General features: G+C 51.6%; 1 protein-coding gene across 1 annotated transcript in view; it reads right to left on the bottom strand.

Moving 5' to 3' along the window:
• TBC1D22A (TBC1 domain family member 22A) overlaps window positions 1-21,286 on the bottom strand; it is a 314,758-nt gene that overhangs the window by 114,987 nt on the left and 178,485 nt on the right. Inside the window, exon 9 of the mRNA XM_082666699.1 lies at window positions 16,899-17,008. Coding sequence (XP_082522825.1) covers window positions 16,899-17,008 — 110 coding nt within the window. The remainder of the gene's footprint in view (window positions 1-16,898; window positions 17,009-21,286) is intronic.

Here is a 21,286-nt window from a genome sequence, read left to right as displayed (position 1 = left end):
GTCTGGGCTGCAGTTTCATTATCTATACAGTGAGAATGACAGTGCTGACTTGTAGGACAGCTCTGAGGCTTCAGGAAGCACTGTGAGTGGCAGGTGCATGAGGGCACAGGGACAGCAGGCCGGGTGCCCCACTGCCATCACCTGAGAACACAAATCAGCTGGAGGAGAAGGTGGCGCCCACCGTGTCCCACCCCAGGGCCTCCCCACAGAGCTGCCCTCAGGAGCCTCTGCCGGCGCTCAGGGACCATTTGCAGAATGAGGGTTTCAACTGGACTCCTGCAGTGACGGACTTACACTGCATGATATGGAAGGCAGGGTAATGACCCCCCAGAGATGTCCAGGGCACATTCCTGGAGCCAGTTAAGGGGAACAAAGGTTGCTAATCGAGGGACTGAACCAGGGACAGCATCCTGGATGGCCCAAGTGGGCCCAGTGTGACCCGGGGCCCTTGAAGGTGGAGGAGGAGACAGGAGAGTTAGCGTCAGAGATGCGAGGACGCTTGACTCGCCACCGCGAACGTGGAAGGCGGGCAAAGGCGCCACCACCCAAGCAACACAGGCTCGAAAGAGACCAAGGAGCAAATTATTCCCTGAAGCCCCAGGAGGGACGCAGCCCTGCCCACACCTTGACCTACACGTTGATCCAGCACCCCAGGTGCGTGGCAGCCTTCCGGCCTCCAGGACGAGGAGGTAATAAACGTGTGTTTCAAGCCACGACGCGCTGCACCTGCGGGTCCTTGAACTAGAGCGAGCGCGTGCGGCCTCGGGCCCTGGCGGGTTCAGGGGGGCTCCTGCTGGGCCGGTGTTGGGAGAGGATGGCTTGTCCTCAGGGAGGCACGAGGGAGGCCCCAGGACGTGGGAACAGCACTCCCGGTGCCACCCGCCCCAGGACCTGCGAGGGGGGCTCCAACGACACAGCATGGGGGAGAGGAGGACCTTCCAACAGCAGCAGCGTCGAAGGCTGAGCAGTCAGACGTGGAGGGCTCTGATTCCAGCACAGTCGGCACTCTGGGTTTAGCACGCGTGCGCGCACACACACACACACACCCCTCCTAACTAGAGCAGGAATGGCAGCCACGATGACACAGAACTTAAAATGCCTACAAGGCAACAAGGATCTTTTTCCCGCAGAAACAGAAAATGAGTAAACTCAGACCTAACTTCTTGCTGAGGTTTCTCCCAAGTCGATTTCAAGTGACAGCCTCTGAATCCAACTGTCACATCCCCGCGAGGGCAAAACCGAGGACAGCTCCGAGCGGTGCCCCGACTCAGAGCAACCCTGAGGTCCCACATGCGCCCTGCTCTGCGCAGGGGGACGGTGCTCCTGGGGCGGCTGCCACAGGGCCCTGGCGTGATGTGCCCTCTAGACACGGTGACAAGCTTGTGCGCTCTGCCATGCTTTGAAGGCTTGTGAAGCGAGGGCTTTCGCAGACTGGCGCTCAATGGACAGGACCTCTGGGCCCTGAAAGGCCTGTGCGTGTCCTGGTGAGACACCTGCTGAGCACAAGGTAAGCACGAGCCGTGAGCTTTCACGGACTTAGACATTAACGGGCAACGGAAATTCTGGTTTTGGACTTGAACTTACAAGGGTTGGCCTTTAAGACAATTTCTCTCTGAAACTGGGTAACACAAGGAGATTTATACTCGAATGCGGGGCAGGCTGCGTAGCTGGAAGCTTACACACTGGCATTTCACCTCATGGTGGAATTTCTGATGAGACAGGTGGAAGAGTCAAGCAGGACATAATTAAGGATGAGAAATAAACTAAGGGTGGAGGCCTTACAGATTATCGAATTAATGTTCAATTCTGACACATTTCAAAGCCATCAGGACCAGGCTCTAACGTCCTCTCCCCGGCGTCCCAGGAGAATCCTCAAAGGAGCAGGGGTTCCACTGGGGGCTGGCCTGTCCCGATGGGCTGTGGGCTCCAAGGCGGGCCATGCCCCCGGCCGAGAAGGGACCTAATGGTTATGCAAACAGCCAACTCTCAAACCCGGGGTCTGCTTCCAAGTGGAGGGAACTCAGTTGGTGCCTCTCCTGCACTATCTCCATCCCCAGAAATACTCACCCCAAGAAGGCAACTTCAACTGCTAAGCCTGGGAGACTAAACAGCCAGTAGGTTCAGCCCTCCTTCCAGCTCTCAGCGTCGGCTGCTCCCCCAGGAAGGTTACTCCCCCAGGAATGCTGCTCCCCACAGAAAGACTGTTCCCCCAAGAAAACCGCTCCCCCGGGGAAAGCTGCTCCCCCTGGGAAGGCTGCTCCCCCTTGGAAGGCTGCTCCCCCCAGGGAGGTTGCTCCCCCAAGAAAACCGCTCCCCTGGGGAAAGCTGCTCCCCCTGGGAAGGTTGCTCCCCTAGGGAGGCTGCTCCCCCAGGAATGCTGCTCCCCCTGGGAAGGCTGCTCCCCCTGGGAAGGCTGCTCCCCTAGGAAGGTTGCTCCCCCAGGAATGCTGCTCCCACCCTGGGAAGGCTGCTCCCCCAGGGAAGGCTGCTCCCCTAGGAAGGCTGCTCCCCCCCACCCCCGGAAGGCTGCTTCCTGGTACAGCTCTGATGCATGTGAGGGGGTCCTGCCCAGGCCCAGCGCTGGCTCTGACAGGGTGGGTCAGCCTGAATGATCCTGGGATTCAGTCAGCCAGGTTATTTGGCTCTCACACTAAGACAGGATTTCAAGGTTCTCATTTAGAAGAAACAAAAGTTATTCTTTGGCCATCTGCCACTATTTTATTTCTCAATTTGTTCAAAACCCAGGTAGGGGAGATGAGTTCTCTTGAAAATCCAAATAATAAGAAAAGAATGACACCCGAGAGTCTAAAAAAAAAATCTGTATTGTGAAAGGACCTGAGAAGACTGACAGGTGTGGCCTTGGCATCTGGATCTAGGCAGGGGGCGGGGGGCAGAGAAGACCACCCTTCAGAAGGGGCACAGTGTGGTGGGCTGAGGATGGCCCCACAGTAGCCAGGAAGCCTTTGAAGGGCACACCAGGGACATTCCAGAGCCAGAGGCTGAGTTGGAAGGTGTGAGGGGAGAAGAATGTTCTGCGGCCTCAGGAGAGGCACTTGGCACTCAGACCACCCAGCAGGGCTCCACCAGCGCCCCTCATCTGACCGTGGGTTCTGCCCACTTCAGGCAGGGGCGCCACCCCCAGAATGCCATCCAAACCCGCGCCGGCAACGCACCTGGCACAGAAAACGTCTGCTGAATAAATGTATGACTACGCAGGCAAAATAGGAAGTAATAAGGACGTAAATAAGAATGCGGTATATTTACAGAAATAGTAACAGTCATCATATCAACAATACTCCGTGAAAAGTAACCATGCATGTCCTTTCAAACTGAGATTTGAGTTTGTGTCTTTAAGAAACGATAGAATATGTAAAACTTATGGGTCAGAGGGAAGGAAGGAAGGTCTGAAGAATACAACGACCTTTTGGGCAATGTTTTACAGAAAGTGAAGCCCGTAGCAGACGGACTTTACCTTTCTGCTTACCTTTTTACAGAAAAAAAATAAAGAAATGCACACCAGGCTTGCCTCGCATATGCTGCCATTCCCGCCTCACCCTCCAGCAATAACAAACAGCATTTTCTGTGCTCTTCAGAAGACAAGCAGAATAAACTCTTCTGAAGGAGCATTTCAGAGAAGAGCTGGAAGATACACTCATATCGGCTTAGCCGGAAGGACCGCAGCACCTGCCTATTAAAACTCCCAGCTCCCAGAGAACTGAGAATCCCTCTTACCTCTGACAAGGGGCTGCCCCCAGACCAGAGACGCAAGTCCTCAGCAAGTCCCACACCCCTTTCCTGGCCAGTCTCACTCTGAGAAAGCTGCTTTCTTACGCTCAAACCACACTTGCCTCCCTCACCTGCCCTGGACCTGCGACTGGAACGACTCAGCAATACAAGGCCCCATTTCAGGCACCCTGATGATCCAGTCAGTGCAACTGATGCATCAGTCCATAGAAGACAGAACCACAGCAGACTGGGAGCTCTTCCCTCTGTGCAGGAAACACTGCCTGAGTGCCTCACACGTGAGACAATACCCCGAGGCCAGAGCAGAGACGGTGCGGAAAACCAGGCCGGAGACTTCCATCCTGAGACAGGCCCGTGTGCAAGGTCGGCCCTCCCTCAGCCAGCGCCTGGGACTGAGGATTTCGGGTGTTCCCACCTCTCCCGAACCAGTAAGAATGGCTCGCTGGCCTCAGCTGAGCACCGTGGTTTACGCCAAGCTCCTGCTTTCGAGGTACCTATGTGAACAGCCTCGGTACAGATCCCAGGCAGAGCCTCTACCGAGCTCCCAGCAGACAGTGACAACTCGTCGCTGGGGCGTTAGGCGTCTCCTGCGACTCCACCAGGGCAGGACTCCGGGCAGCTGGCGCCTGGGTCCCCCCGGGCCTTCTCCCTTGGCCGCTGCCGCCTCACACGACTGCGCTGGGAGGAATCACGGCCGGGAGCACAGCTACATGCTGGGAGTCACGGGACCCGGGGGCAGTCCTGGGCCTCTCAACACAGTTGGTCAGGAAAACAGCACGGGCCTCCTGTCCAGAGATGACGGTCCGGTCGTTAAGCAAACGTTCATCACGCAGGCCACGCAAATGCGCATGGGGGCTGGCTGTGCCCTGGGGAGCCCGGCCGCCATGGCACAGAACGGGGGCCTGACCTGAGGACCACGCAGAGGAGGTGAGGCCCGGGCCGAGACCCAGGGAGAAGGAAGCTAGGCACACTCCAGGCGTGGAATGAAGGCCAGTGCGGCGGGAGGGGCCGCAAGGAAGCTGGGGTTGACGGGAGAAGACCATTCCGAGGCTAGAAGACCACGTGGAGATAAAGGGTGAGACCCCAGCAAAGCTATAGAAGGAAGCTACTGACACGGAAATGGGGAGCCACCACGGTTACGAGATTTGCATTTGGAAAAGATGACTCTGGCTGCAAGGTGGGGCGTAACAGAAGGGGCCAGAGAGGATGCAAGAGGTCAGCTACAAGACCAAAGCCAGAATCTGGGCATGAGAACCACGAGAGCATCCCACTGGCGACGCAGTCAACCCAGGCTGTCCAGGCTGCACTCAACGAACCGTACTGCTTGGTTTTGTGAACTTGAATGTAGGGCTTCTCACTTACTCCTGTGAACTCGTTTGTTTGATTGGCTCTCAGCCGGAACTGCAGGCAGTGGAACTCATTCTGCACCTTGATCATGTCATCGATCACATTAGCTGTCCTTCCAAGCTGAGAGGCAGTGCGTAAACTCACACCCTCCACGTCTTCGCCACGGTCTCTGGGAAGAGGGGAGAAGGACGAGGACAGAGCTCCGTGATGCCTCTCTGATGGAAGAGATGGAAGAGCAAGGGCTTCCCTGGTGGCGCAGGTTCACTTCCTGGGCAGGGAACTAAGATCTTGCTTCAAGCCACCGCTCACTGCTGTCTCGCCAAGATCAACAGTATTTGAAGGGAGTAAGGTAAGTTATAGGTAAGTTATAAATACGTGCTATAAAGAGTAATCACTGGGCTTCCCTGGTGGCGCAGTGGTTGAGAGTCCGCCTGCCGATGCGGGGGACGCGGGTTCGTGCCCCGGTCCGGGAAGGTCCCACATGCCGCGGAGCGGCTGGGCCCGTGAGCCATGGCCGCTGAGCCTGTGCGTCCGGAGCCTGTGCTCCGCGACGGGAGAGGCCACAACGGTGAGAGGCCCGCATACCGCAAAAAAATTTTTAAAAAAATAAATAAAATTAAATTAAAAAGTAACCACTAACTAAAAGAAAAGTGGGGAGAGGAGAGATGGCCGATAAGTCAGAGTGAAAACTAACAAGAATAATAAGAAAGTCTCCCTGAGTGAAAGGAGCCGGTCTCAAAAGACTACACACTGTGTGGTTCCACGGAAATGACATTCTGGAAGAGGCAAAACCATGGAGACAGTGAAAAGGCCAGTGGTTGTCAAGGGTTCAGGGAGAGGATGAACAGGGGGAGCACAGAGGATTTTTAGGGCAGTGAAACTACTCTGTATGATACCATAATGGTAGATACACGTCATTATACATTTGTCCAAACCCACAGAATGTACAGCACAGAGAGGGAACCTAATGTCAACTATGGACTTTAGTTAATAATGACATATGGATATTGGCTCATCAACTGTAACAAAGGCACCACACGAACGCAAGATGTCAATAACAGGAGAAACCTTGTGTGTGTGAGGAGGTGGCAACAGAGTACATCAAACTCTCTGTACTTTCTGCTCAATATTTCTGTAAACCTGAAACTGCCCTAAAAAACAAAGTCCATTAATTTAAAAAGTACCCAATGCGTGCAAAAGAAGGGAGGAAATAAGATGAAATGAATAGAAAATAAATAGCAAAATGGCAGCGTAAACCCCAACCATATAAATAATTACATGAATGTGAATGAACTAAACACACACTAAAAGGGTAGGAAAGCAAAATCCAACTATAAGCTGTCTACAGGAAACGTGCTTTAAATAAGAAGAGACACAAATAGATTAAAGGCAAAGGGATGCAAAAGACACACCAAGGAAATACTAACCATAAGGAAGATGGAATGGCTATATTAGTATCAGAGGAACTGGAATCCAGCACAGGGGATATAACCAGAAATAGAGGAATATTTCATAACAATAAGCATTTAAATTCATCAAGAAAACATAATCATCCTACATGTGTGTGTATCTAATAACCAAGATTCAAACAACATGAAGCAAAACCTGACAAAACTAAATGAAGAGACAAATTAACCATTAGAGTTGGAAACGCCAGAAGTCCTCACTCAGCAATTGACAGGAACAGCAGACAGAAAATCAGTAAGGATACAGAAGACAGGAGAAACACTACCTATCAACCAACATGACCTAACTGATACTTACAGAAACTTCCCCCAGCAAAGCAGAAGACACATTCTTCTCAAGGACGCATGAAACATTCATCAAGATAGACTACGTGACACATCTCAAGACACGTATCAATTAGTTTAATTACCAATTTTAGGAATTGAAGACATCACTTTAGTTCTTATAGACATTAAAAGAATTAGGGAATATTGCAAACAACAATATGTCAATAAATTAGACAATTGTTTAAAATGACCAAATTCTTTAAAATACACAAATTATCAAAACTGACAAGAAAAGAAATAGAAAATCTGGAGCCCTACCCAGAGGAGAAATCGAATTTGTACTTAAAACTTTCCCACAAAGAAAGTTCCAGGCCAAGATGGCTTCACTGTTGAATTCCATCAAGTATTTAAGAAAAACACAATACCGATCTTGCACAAACTCTTTCAGAAATCACAGGAGCATTTTATGAAATCACCATTTCCCTAATGCCAGAACAGAAAAAGAGAATACATGGAAGAAAAGAAAATGGAAGACAATACTGCCATCCCTCAGTATACAAAGGGGGTTGGTTCCAGGAGCCCCCATGGATACCAAAATCCACAGATGCTCAAGTCGCATAGTCAGCCCTCTGTATCTGCAGTGCTATATCTGTGGATTCAGCAAACCCTGGATCATGTAGTACTACCCGTATTTAATTGAGGGGGGAAAAAAAAAAGCACGTGTAAGTGGACCTGCACAGTTCAAACCTGTGTTGTTCAAGGGTCAGTTGTATTCCTCGTGAACAGAGATGTAAAACTCTTTTAAAATATATTACATACAATACAATAAAATAAAATATCAAAGAGAATCCTGAAACATATAAAAAGACTAACATCTCACGACAAAGTGGGACTTATCTCAGGAATGCAAGCTGGCTTAACATTAAAAGTTAATCAATGTCCTTCAGTACATGAACAGAGTAAGTCAGAAAAATCATATGAGCATCTATCTCAACAAAGAAAAGGCATTTGGCAAAATACTGATTCATAATTATTTAAAAGTCTCAGCAAACTATGATCTGTCTTCCAGCTCTTCTTCCACCAAGTCTTACAAATTCTATCCTCAATCTCTTCGTCCTTTATATACTGGTATTCCTCAAATGTAAAGAAAAAGACCTACCAAAATAAGGCAGAATGTTTATTAAAAATACAGACTCCTTGTCTGTGGAATTTGCACTGTCAAAACCACCCTGGTAAAGGGCATCTATGAAAAGTCAACAGCTAACATCAAAGTTAATGGTGAGCGCCTAAATGTTTCACCCTCTCCACCAATACCTGGAAAGAGGTAGAAATGTCTGCTCTCATCACTTCCGTTCAACATTGTACTTGAGGTCCTTGACAATGCAAAAAGGCAAGAAGAGGAAATAAAAGCCACACATATTACACAGAAAGAAGTAAAATTCTGTTCATTTGTAGGTGACATGATTGTGCACACAGAAAATCCTAAGGCATCTACCCAAAAGCTCCTAAAACTAACAAGTGAATTTAGCAAGATTACAAGAAACAAGGTGTGGCATATATTTTCCACAACAACCTCTCTTATCCCATATATTCTTTTATGATGTGACCAGGGCACTCCTGCATCAAGAGATGGAGTCTAATCTCCCTCTCTTTAAAGTAGGCTTATGACTCCTTCACCCAAAAGAGTAGAGTGGAAGTGATATTATGCGACTTCTGAGGTTCAGTCATGAAAAAGTGCAACTTACACCTTGCTTTCCAGAAGTCTAACTGGGAACCTGAACCATTATGTCAGAAGTCTGACTTTCCTAAGGCCACCGTGCCGTGAGGACGTTAAGCCACATGGAGAGGCCATGCGTGGGCAGCTCAGTCTACAGTCTCAGTCGTAGAGTCGTCCAAGCCCAGGCGCCACACACTTAAAAGGGTGAGACTGCAGATGACTCCAGTCCCTAGGCATCAACTTGTGCCAGCTTTCAAGCCATCTCACCGAGGCGCCAGACACCGTGGTGCACAGACAGAGGTTCGTGGTGTGTCCTGACTGAAATCCTGACCAACAGGATCTGTGAGAGTGATAAAACAGTTGTTCTAAGTCAGGAAGTTTTGGAGTAATTTGTCATACAACAATAGGAACTGGAAAACTGTCAGTTTACAAAACTCAATTGTATTTGTACAAAACTATCAGTAAAAAACAAAAAAACAAAATTTACCAAGAAAGCTATACCATTTAAAGGTGCATCAAAAAAAAAAAATCTAGAAACAAATTTAACAAAAGATGAGCAAAACCCATACACTGAAAACTACAAAATGTTTATTAGGGTAAGTTAAAGAACATTTAAATAAATTTAAAACTATACCATGCTTACGGACTAGAATAAATTAACACTGTTAATACTGTTAATTCTGGGACAACTGACACATAGATTCAAAATATAATTCCATTCTAAATCCCAGGCCGTAAGGCTTTTTTGGTAGGAAATGGCTAACGATAAACTTTACATAAAAATGCAAAGGACCGGGCTTCCCTGGTGGTGCAGTGGTTGAGAGTCCGCCTGCTGATGCAGGGGACGCGGGTTCGTGCCCCGGTCTGGGAAGATCCCACATGCCCCGGAGCGGCTGGGCCCGTGAGCCATGGCCGCTGAGCCTGCGCGTCCGGAGCCTGTGCTCCGCAACGGGAGAAGCCACAAGAGTGAGAGGCCTGCGTACCGCAAAAAAAAAAAAAAAAATGCAAAGGACCAAAAATACTCAATATTTTTTTGTAAAAAAGAACACACTTGGAGGACTTTACCGAACTCCAAGAAATGCTACAGTAGTGAAGACAGTGCGTACTGGCATAACAACCCATTAATAGATTAATGGAACATGATAGAGTGTCCAGAAATAGACACACACGTATACGGTCATTTGATTTTCAGAAAAGGCGCCAAAGCAATCTACTCTGGAAACATAAACTGTTTTCAGCAAATGGTGCCGTGTTAACCACGAAATGTATATGTGCCTTCCTCACATACAGAAAAATTATGTCAAGCGAGATGACAGACCTAAAAGTAAAAACTAAAATTATAGTTTCTAGAAGAAAAACATAGGAGAATACCCTGGCATGCTGGGCGCAGGAAAAGGCTTTTTGGTTAGGACACAGACAACCGTTACCACAAAAAATAATAAATTAGAATTCAACAAAATTAAAATTTTCTGCTCAGCAGAAGACTTTTTTTTTTTTGGTGGTACGCGGGCCTCTCACTGCTGTGGCCTCTCCCGTTGCGGAGCAACAGGCTCCGGACGCGCAGGCTCAGTGGCCATGGCTCACGGGCCCAGCCGCTCCGCGGCATGTGGGATTTTCCCGGACCGGGGCACGAACCTGTGTCCCCTGCATCGGCAGGTGGACTCTCAACCACTGCGCCACCAGGGAAGCCCCACAAGACATTTTTAAAAAGTAAATTGAGGGACTTCCTTGGTGGCGCAGTGGTTGAGAGTCCATCTGCCAACACAGGGGACGCATGTTCTAGCCCTTGTCTGGGAAGATCCCACATGCCACGGAGCAACTAAGGCCATGCGCCACAACTACTGAGCCTACGCTCTAGAGCCCGCAAGCCACAACTACTAAGCCCACGTGCCACAACTACTGAAGCCCACACACCTAGAGCCCGTGCTCCACAACAAGAGAGGCCACCGCAACGAGAAGCCTGCGCACAGCAACGCATTGAAGACCCAACGCAGCCAAAAATAAATAAATAAATAAATAGGTTTTTTTTAAGTGTATAATGACAAGCCACAAACTTGGGACAAAATATTCTCGTTCCCTCTCTCGATATGGATACAGATATAGATATATAGACACCGTACGGTCAGGCCACTCAAGATGGCTGTTCTCTTGCTCTCTGTACGTCCCTGCTGGACCAGCGCCTGCTTCACCTACACCTGCTCATGTGACTGACCTTCCTTCATACTTGCCCCAGGCCCCAGCTAGTGACTGTTCTTATCAAAGGGGCCATGAAGGGGGCATGCCTCTCTGCTGGTTTCCCTGGTAACTGACAAGCCCACCTGAGGTCAATTCCCCCTAAAGCTGGCAACGTCCCCTTCCCCCAGGAGTGAAGACAGCCGCCATGTCCTGCCCACTGCCTGCCGCACGTGGTGAGGCATTGCTCCAGGAGCTAAGCTCCCCCATCCATTAAACCGTGGATGTCTCTGTTGCTGACTCCAGGCTCTTTCTTCACTCTTAAAGCTGGGCAAGTACAGGCCTTGCAAGCCTGTGGAGTGAAGCCCAACAATATAGATACATAGATACACATGCACGCACGCGCATGCACACACACACACACACACACACACACGACTGCTAACCAGCAGAAATAAAAACAGGGCCGTGCAACGCCAGTGAGGATGTGCGGCAGCCAGACCTTAGTGCTGATGGGTTTATGAAACAGCGCAACCAATTCGGAGAAAAGATCTGGAGGTTTTCCATAAAAACTAAGTATAGCCCTATGCCACTACCCAGCAAGTCCACTCCTAAGTACTGACCCAAGAGACAGAAACACACGTCAACGAGAGGACGACTACACGAGTGTTCACAGAAACTTCACCCCTCACAGCCGAAGACTGGAAACAGCACTGGCTTCCACCAACTGGAGGATGTTTAAACAGCTGTGATAGATTCACACGATGGAGCACCGCTTCGTAATTAGAAGGAATGAACGACTCACCCAGGCAACAACATGGATTTCACTGTTTTCAATGCTACTGTAAATTGATTTTTTTAATCTTCATTTTTACACTGGCGCACAATAACTCACTCTTAATGAATCTTCTGCTTCAGCCCAGTAACCCACACATTCTTGTCTACTTAATAAACGTTTCTAAAATGTTGCCAAGAGTCCTCACTGTTATCGACTGGAGCTCTAACATCACAGCTCTGAAGACGCTTCCACCCCGCGCGCGACGCCTCTGGATGCGAGACAGGAACGTGCCACGCGGAGCGGGCGCTCCGGCCCCTCGCTGCCCACCCGCGGGCCGGGCACGGGGTCTGGCTCTGCGCTCTCCTCCTGCTGCTCCGCTGCCCCTTCCAGCTGGAGACTCCTGATGTGTCAAGGCCACGTAAGCATCCTCTCCACCACCTTCCCAAGCGACGCACTGGCCCTCTGTTCTCTGGAGTTCGGTTGAGAGGCGGCAACAGATCGAGGTTCTGGGTCCTTCTGAGGATCCTGGGCCACCTTCTGAGCGTGCCTCGGGCTGCTCTCCTTTTCGGAGCAGAACCTTCTCCAAGGGCTCCCTGTGCAGGCTCTGGTTCCCTGTGATACGTCGTCCCTTTTCTCCCCCCGGCTAACTCACAGCAGCTGTATTTGAGGGACCACCCTGCCCCCCGCAAGACAGTGTCCCCTCCAACCCCCAGTCACAGGTCTGGTCATTCCGGGCCTTTCTCTGCCAGACACTACACCACCACGTTTCCGGCCTTTTCTCTGGCAAGTTCCAAGATAATATCATCACTTTCCCCAATATTCCCATCCCTTCCACGCCAGCAACCAGTTCTTAGAATTGAGTAATTCTTCCCCAAGGAAAGAAAATGTAAATGACTGATTATAAAAGGCAACAGTCCTTTTCTACTCAAAGAGGCTGTCCTGCTAAGTAATGAATCTGAGAGTAATAGTATGACTGCAGGGCAGGCAAGTATGGAAGCCGTAACTCAAGAGGTGAGAGCTCCCCGACAACCCTGGCGTCGTGTCGTTAGTGAAATGAGAAGGCTGGCAAAGGCCCAAGAATAATCCCCGAGAAGCCAGAGAAGGGCTCGCCCACCTGGACTGGGACCTGGGCCTGCCCTGCCCCGGCGCCGCAGCAGAGGCCTTCAAGCAGCTTCCTCCCTCAGAAAGCACACGGGCACTCTCCTCCTCGGCCCCAAGGCCCAGGTCCTGCTGGCCTGTCGCAAGGCGGTCCTCTGTAAAGAAGCAGCCCAGCAGCTGCACTGGCTCACACGGCCTTTGGTGACCTAACCAAAAAGCACCTCCAAAGGCAGCATTAGAAAGACACGATCCGTGAAACCACTGGAAGAAATAACAGCCCACCACAGTTTTTTTTTGGCCACGCTGCGTGGCTTGTGGGATCTTAGTTCCCCGACCAGGGATTGAACCCAGGCCACAGCAGTGAAAGCGCTGAGTCCTAACCACTGGACCGCCAGGGAATTCCCCCACCAAATTATTTTTAAAAATTAAATCTCTGGGGCTTCCCTGGTGGCACAGTGGTTGAGAGTCCACCTGCCGATGCAGGGGACACGGGTTCGTGCCCCGGTCCGGGAGGATCCCACATGCCGCGGAGTGGCTGGGCCCGTGAGCCATGGCCGCTGAGCCTGCGCATCCGGAGCCTGTGCTCCGCAACGGGAGAGGCCACGGCAGTGAGAGGCCCACGTACCGCAAAAAAAAAAAAAAAAAAATTAAATCTCTGGCTGGACTCCTCACGGCGTACCTGAGGACACTCGACCTCATTATGAGACCCGAGTGTGGCTCTATCCCGCCAATGAGACAGGAAAGCCCACGTCAGGGCCCTCCACCTCACGTTCCCAGTGGCCCCACTGGGAACATGCAGTCAACTCACGATGCCCAGGATCCAAGGAGCAGGACACGGGCAGAAAGACCCACTGTGTCAGGATCCCAAGTCCAGGGCACAGCTCCCCCAGCCCCAGTTCACTCGCGGCGCACTTCCTCCGTCTTGTACTTTTCCTCTTGTGAGCTCACCCTGGGGGCCCCTCCATGAGAGCATCTCTCCCTGCGGGGCTGCAGCTCCCACGGTGCTCAGCCAGCCGCTGGGCTCCCTGGGACCCTGAGGTCCAAACTGCATTCATAATGATACTGAGGCATCATCTACCTCTGTCGCCATGTTGCCATTTGCTGTCATGCTACGGAAGTGGTGGCAAATAGAAGTGCTGGCTCGCGGCACAGACCAAGGCCGCGCCCACAACCGCACTCAATGCCACACACTCGCGGGTTAAGAAGAGGCAGTTTCACTGAAGGATGTCCTGGGTGACACAGGAAAGTTCCCAATCTTATGATTAGTATTGGGTTAAATCTTGACCCTTGATAAACATCTTTTCAGTGTTCTATGGCAAAAATGGGAAGCACGGGTAAAGCTCTGGAGACGTGCACCCAGAAACATTGATTTCTTCCAGAAAAGCAATTTTTGGTGCAATTCTCTGAGCTGAGAGCAGAACTGGATACATTTTCCAAGAGAAAACGTACTTGAAAGAATGACCAACAGGCAAATTGGTTATTCCAACTTGGGTATCTGGCAGACCTTTTCTCAAAAATGAACAAAGTTACCCTGTCACCTCAAGGGAACCAATTCACAGTGTTTGCTGCCAATAATAATGTTTGCACTTTTAAGCCCAAATCTGAATTTTAGAGAACTTTTCTCCACCACTCTGGGCTTGACAGTTCCTTATGAGACGGTGGTAACACTAACAAAGGTGATTTTTTGATACTGTATGATGAGACGCACCAATGTTTAGAAGATCTGCATACTCGGGCATCCAGGATTTTCCAGTGACCAGTGTCTGATGTGACAGAACCATGCGTGTGTAAAAGGTCTATTCCAAGTGCAAGACAGGTCAATGGATTTTACTGTGACTGAGCACAAAACGTCCACTGATAGGACTCCACATTCACACCGCATGACCTTTAAGAAACTACCATCTGTTCGGCTGTGGTCCAGTATGAAAGGGAAAACATATTACAGCAGGTTGACTGGAGAAACACGTAGGAGAATTCAGCTGTCTTCTGTCAAGGCACATAAAGTAAAACCATGTCTTTCTTCTCACTAAACATTTCTGTTTGGGAAAATATTCATTTATCATAAACATATGTTATTTGTAATAGCGTACAATGGGTTTATGACACCTGGTCCATGTTTCCTCTTGATTTTAAGTCAGTTCATACCCTCACACTTATCCAAACCACAATGGCGAGAGTACTTGCGCACACTGAAAAGTCCCCCACGGAGCTCGCATGGGGTCACGGGGGATGGCCTCACCTAAGGGAATTACAGAAGAGCCCCCCCAAACTCCCCGGATGCTGGTAATGGGCATCGCTGAACGCTTGCTCACGTGAGGATCTCGTGGAATCAGTCGTGAGCATGTGACAGAAAGACAGACGGCTGCCGTTGGCCTGGCGTGCGTGGTAATCACACACACACACACACACACACACACACACACACACACACACACACACACACACACACACACACACACACACACACGCCAGAGAAGCATTATGCCTTCCACGCAGCACCCCTGTCAAGAAACCATTTCATCAGACAACGAATCTCAGGTGAAAAATGAAAAGCCAGTATCGGCTTCATTGTACAGCTGATTTTATTTACAAGTAGAAGCCGGATAATCTTGTATTTAAATAGCAGAAGTTCCACCGCTCGTGAGCAGAAAAGTGGCATCTGAAATTTATAAGAAGTTTCAGATTATGATTCAATCTCCTTTCCAAGGAGGAAAAGAGTCTTAAGTTTTGGGAGAAAGACTGAAAAATATGAAAACATTAGCAGAGTAGAGAAATGATGAATTGATGCTGGGGCCAAAATCTGTCGCCAGCAGGCACATTTTTCTTTACAAGATACAAAATCAGTCAGGAGGAGTTCTGATGGGCTCTCAGATACAAGCTTTCTATTGTTCAACTCCAGAAAGGGCTTCTGCTTTCTCTTTGTCAATTCCTAAGTTATCAAGGGGAATGGGAACCCACACAGTTTGCTTCAACAGAATCGTCCTAGCTGATTTATTCAAATTAAATCTCAGGGCCTCACTCAGCCTTTAGATGACATCATAGAAAAACCTTGCTTGGGCCATTTCCATCCAATCAAGCAGCTTAGCTGAGGCCTCTCCAGTGGGCGGCATCAGGAACGCCTGCTATGACAACAGCTCAGGAAAAGCCAAAGCTGGTGGGAAATGCCTGTGACGAGTGCATCCGCAACACCAGTCCTCTCTCTTCAGGTGGAAGGGCCTTCCTTACCTGGGACAAAGGGATCCTGGCAGAACCCAAGGCCCCCGCACAGCGTCCATCCTGTGGCGGCCATCTTTGGACCGTCCTCCAGTGAGTGACCGGAACGAACCTCAGACCAAAACCCTGCCCCAGGCTCTTCCTCTCCTCTGTTGGCAAATTCACGGTCCCCTCCAGGTCCCACTCTGCCCCGCATGCGTGTCGTCGGAGCGTGGTTTATGCCTTGTGCCGCAGCGCTCACACCTCTCCCCTTCACCCCACGGTGAGCCGGGGAGCTCAGCCCTAAATCCCTTCTCCCGCCCCAGAGTGGGTGCAGCCCCGGCCCCAGGCAAGCGTCTGGCAAAGCTGTGTGGGCACCAGACAAGCCTAAAATGGCCCACAGCTGGCTCGAGGGCCGTCTACCTACCGCGGCCACTTCCCGCCACACGCAAGGCTCCAGCCCATCTTCCTGCTCTTGACCTGCCAACGTCCTCCTCCCCGGGCACTGTGTGTGAGTTTCCCGCTGATTTAGGGGAATGGATGATTCCATAAAACCATCCCAGGCCCCAGAAGACTCCGGCTTTCCAGGGAGAATCCCAGCCAGGGGCCCAGCTGACACCAGGTCCAGCAGAAGCCCCAGCCATGGGGGGCAGGATGCCCTCCAGCTCATGCTTCCCTCTGGGACCCGGCAGCGTCACTTGTCCTTGAGCGCTGAGATCCCTGACCCGAGGCGGGCGGGGATGGTGGGGCTGGCCGCTGACGGCCCGGTGTCACGGAGGCGGAGCCAAGGCCTTTAAGTCTGACGCCCTTTAAGAGGCGGGTTCCTCTGAACACAGTTCACGCAGACAGTGAAACGGCTCCTCAATGACGCCCCGCGCTGGGGGGCAGGACCACAGTCACCGGCGGCCGAGTGGGGCGGGGTGGGGGGTGGGGGCGGGGGGGTGGAATACCCGCGGGGATCGGACTCTGCAGGGGGGGCCTGGTCCCTCCAAGCCCTGCGCTGTGCCCTCCAATCGGCTCCAGAGGCACGTGTGCGCCCGCAGACACACAGTCACTCTGAGGAGTATGAACTCCGCCAGAGGGACGCCACGGGGGGGCGCTGCCTCCGGGGGCTCACCTGGATGCCGTCCAGCAGCCGGCTCATGCACCAGTACGTGTCGGCCTCCACGTTGCGCAGCGCGTCCGCAGGCACGCAGGAGACGTCAGCGGTGTCCACGTCCTCCTCATCTGTGCCGCGGGGCAGGGGAAAGACAGGGAGCCGTCAGCCCACGGGGTGAACGAGGATGTGCGCTCGGCCGGCAGGACCCGCCTCCCCACCCCCGCCCGTTCTCCTCGCTCTAGCTAGATGACTTGGCATCTCCCACCTCATCGCTTAATGGTTCTCAATTTTAATACCTAATTAGTTGCAGATAATTCATATTCTGAATCCTCTCCAATTAATTAACATAATTAACATATTGTAAATCATTGCTTCTCAGGCATTTCACATCCTAATAAGAGAGGACCTAAAATATCAATTTATTACTTATTCCTCACTGAGGTCTGAACGTTTTTTCCTAAGATTTCTAAAATTCTGCTTCTCGTATATTCACATATTAATTCAGTAACAACCCCTCTAAAAACCCGTTTCCAAGGTTAGAGTTCCCAAAACCACACTGCGTAAATACTTCTATGCTATGAGCAAACACCAAGAAAGCAAAAACACAGATGTGTTTGAAAGAAAGAACAGGCAATGGTGCTCTAAATAATTTCCTCCTCCAAGCATAAAAAATCTAATGAGAAAGCATAACTTAAAAGCTTTAAAATGCAAAACAGATGCCTAATTGAAATGGCTTATCAGACATTTGAAGAAATTAACTTTAGATCCTTATAAAAACTGCTATCATCCAGCATAATACTCATAAATTTTTTTTTAAATTGTGCATCCTATTCTTTTAATTTTATTTACTTTTGTTGTGTTTTGCTAATGTGCATGGTAACTTTGCAAGGAAAATGTTCTTCAAGAAAAGAAACATTTCAGCCCAGAATATATTTAGAAAGTTTTAAGTGGGTAAAAATGACAATAATCATAATAATGATAACTGCTAACATTTACTGAGTGGTTATTAGATGCCAGGCACTCTTCTTCATGTTTTAAACACATTAACTCTATTACGGCCACCATTGCACCCCTTGGGAAATGGGGTACAGAGAAACAACGAGCCGGCCCGGTGGCAGCCTGGTAAGGAGTGGGGTCAGGGTGTGGACCCGCCATCCGTCCCGGAGCCCGGACTCGTAACTGCTCCCACAGAGCAGGCCAGCCCTCCGCACCTGTGCACACCTCACACCCGGGCTTCGATCGCTTCCCCAGCAGCAGCCCGACACGGCCTGACTCCCACCAGGTGCTGGGCTGGGAGAGCCGCCTGTGAACACCCTCCCACTCCGTCCTCTGTTCACAGCGGAAATCGGAAAGTAAAACAGGGAGGGTCCTTCCAGGCCAGCACTCCGTGGGGAAACCAACCAGCTGGGGCCTCCACGGGGGGCTCAGGAGCCCAGACAGGAGGCCACGGCCCCGGACACACATCCAACCGGGCACAGCCTCACGGCCGTGTAGACCACAGAGCAGATCCAACTTCTAATGACCGCGTCTCCCTGGAAGCACGTCTGTCCTTCTGTGCAAAGGAAAACAGCACTCTTACCTCCCTTCCTTCATCTGCTCCCCCTCATTCACTCAACGAGTTTTTTGTTGGTTTGGTTCGGTTTGGAGGGTTATTTTATTGAGATATAATGCACGTACCATAAAGCTCACCCCTTTAAAGTGTACCACTCAGTGGGCTAGTATATTCACAGGGTTGGGTAACCATCACCACAATCTAATTCCAGAACATTTTCATCGCCCCAGACAAACCCTGACCTCATTAGCAGTCACTCCCCATTCCCCCTGCCCCTCCCAGCCCCCAGTAGCCACCAGGCTGCGTCCTGCCCCCATGGATGTGCCTGTGTGGACATCTCACCTCAGTGGAATCACAGGACACGTGGCGTTTCGTGTCTGGCTTCTCTCACTGAGCACGATGTTGCCAAGGGTCACCGTGTCGTAGCCTGTGACCGTGCTTCCCTCCTTTCTATGGTATAATAACTTTCCACCGTATGGACGGGCCACACTGTGTTTATGCCCCGCCCCTCGGTGGTCACTGGGTCATCCCCACGTCGAGGCAAAGTGACGAGAGGCAGCAGGCCCTCCCTGTGTCCCTAAACTCCGGACCCTTGGGCACAGAGACGAGGAGAAACAAACGCCCCCAAGAAGCTGGTGGGTTAAAGGGGAAAACAACTTAAAAATGGAAAACGGAAACATTTAGGTACCAGACAGTCACCGGGTGATGGGGGAAGGGTGGGTTACTCGGACCCAGGCTGTGCGCTCAGTCAAGGCCCTGGCAGGCAGACCCAGGCGGCCCTGTCCCCTTCCCTGTGACATGGGACTGGCATGAAGAGTGCCCTCTGCCCGAGTGCGCCCATGAACCTGCACCAGCCCAGCTGCCCCCCTCCGGGGCTGGGGCCCTCCCTCCTGCACTGGGCACCGCTCTGCCCGCCAGGCTGGCCCAGCAAGGCGCCCGGCCTCGGGACTCTGCAGTCCCAGGAGGCTCCGTATGCCCACACGCCCTGAGCACACCCTGGGATGGAGGCCCACCTGATTCTGCACATGGCCTGGCTCCGGAATTTCTCGTGGCAGCCAAGGCGGGAGGTGTCATCACCACCAGTTCACAGATGGGGTTCACTGCCCTGCGCTGTAAGGGCTGCCCTGCACCAGGTCCCACCCGTCACGACGCCCTTCCTGCTGCAAGATCAAGTTCGCAGACAGGAGTGCAAGTCACCTCGTCGGGGCGGAGACCTGCTCTCTGGGAAACTCGATTCAGCGTCCCCCCAAACTAGCGCAGAGCTGGATTTATTTTCCGTTCTCAGGGGACCGCGCTGACAATAATCAGAGGGCTCCTCTGGAGGTCTTCCGTCCACGTACCCTCTTTCAAGGGCCTTCAAAGCACTGAGATACTTCCTCAGCTATAAGAAAAGGCAAGCGGGGGACTAAAGCCCTCCCCAGACCTCAGGCTCCTGTCCTGGGTCACAAGCAGCGGGGCTGCCTCAGCCCGGGTCCGCGGGGTGTGGGCAGGAGCCTGGGTGACTTTTCTTCGTCTGTTTAGCTGGCTTATTATTTTATCCCAGGAAATATCGGTGTCATTTCTCACAACGGGCCATTTGGTACTCTTGGATGTAATGAAGGAATGGCATTTAACTCAGACAGCCCCTATGCTAATCTGTCTTGGAAAAGCCGAGAGAATCGGAATGACCCTTATTGTCAGAATGAGATAACGACCCCCCGTATTATTTTAGGGGAGCACAGAGAGCAGTGCAGTCAGAGCCGAGGGATGGGCCCAGGAGCGCCCCTGGCGGGGGCACAGGAAATGGGGCACTGCTGGTTCCGAGTGGGCTCAGCTGGACCTAACCACGAACAAAAGAGCAGGTGCGGTACAGGCTCGGTCTGGTAGAGGCTAAGCTACTCACCCCCCAGAGAGTCCACACCACGGGGCAGGGACGAGCTCTCGGGGTCAAGACCATCTGACCCCAAGGGTGCACACCTGCCACCAGAGCTCACTCACTGCCTGGGACAGCCTGGGGGTCAGGGTGGGGGCGACCAGGAGGGGAGGAAACCCAAACACGGAGCCGCCCCACTCTGCACAGGCCCAAGGAGTCTGGGCTTCAGGCCGGCGGCCACGGAGCCCACGCCAGGCGGGACTCAGTGACAGTGGAGAGGCCGGAAGAAAGGCCGTCAGCCAAGACCAATGAGAGAGACCCACGTAAGTGAGGCTTCCTGGGCCATCCCAGGGTTCAAAGGAAGAAACGACCCAAAGGGAAAAAATGATCAATTGACAGGTACAGGAGAGCAGACAGGCCCAGGCCAGCAGCAGACGGAGGCGAGGCCTAAGTAACAACGTGGCTGTGGCTGTGGCTCTGGGACCTGGGGGGTTGGGCCATTCTGACACAACCCGAGAAGATGCTCCACGCGGGAGGGGGGCGCAGCACAGGCCCCCAGGGCAGGGGCAGGGCCCACACAGCCTCCCCACTCCCCACCCTGCAGGGCTGGGAGCCAGGACCGCTGGGGACTCACCACGGCAACATGTAAACGTTCCTTAAAATAACGGAATGTAAACCAAACTGTTTCGTCAAAAAACAGACTAGATTCTCTGTCTTGCATTTATCTTCTAATCACAAACAAACAGTAACGCTGGCATGAGTAACACTGCACCCAGCCCTCCTCCCCACGTTATCCACGACACCTCCCTTCAGGGGCCAGGCCCTGTACCCCGGGGACACCACGTTGAGGAAGGTGACCCCAGAGAGCCCTCAGAGTGCCAGGGAGGACGACAAGGCTAACCCAAGGGGCGCCTGGGTGAGGCAGAAAAGGCGCTGACCGCCACAGCCCTGGGCAGTAGATCAGGAGTCCCAAGTGGACCACAACCAAATATAAAGGCACAG

This window comes from Grampus griseus, assembly GCF_964374135.1.
Source record: "Grampus griseus genome assembly, chromosome: 11".
NCBI classification, from domain to species: Eukaryota; Metazoa; Chordata; class Mammalia; order Artiodactyla; family Delphinidae; genus Grampus; species Grampus griseus.
The sequence above is the reverse complement of the archived record's forward strand: the minus strand, read 5'-3'. Positions and strand labels throughout refer to the sequence as shown.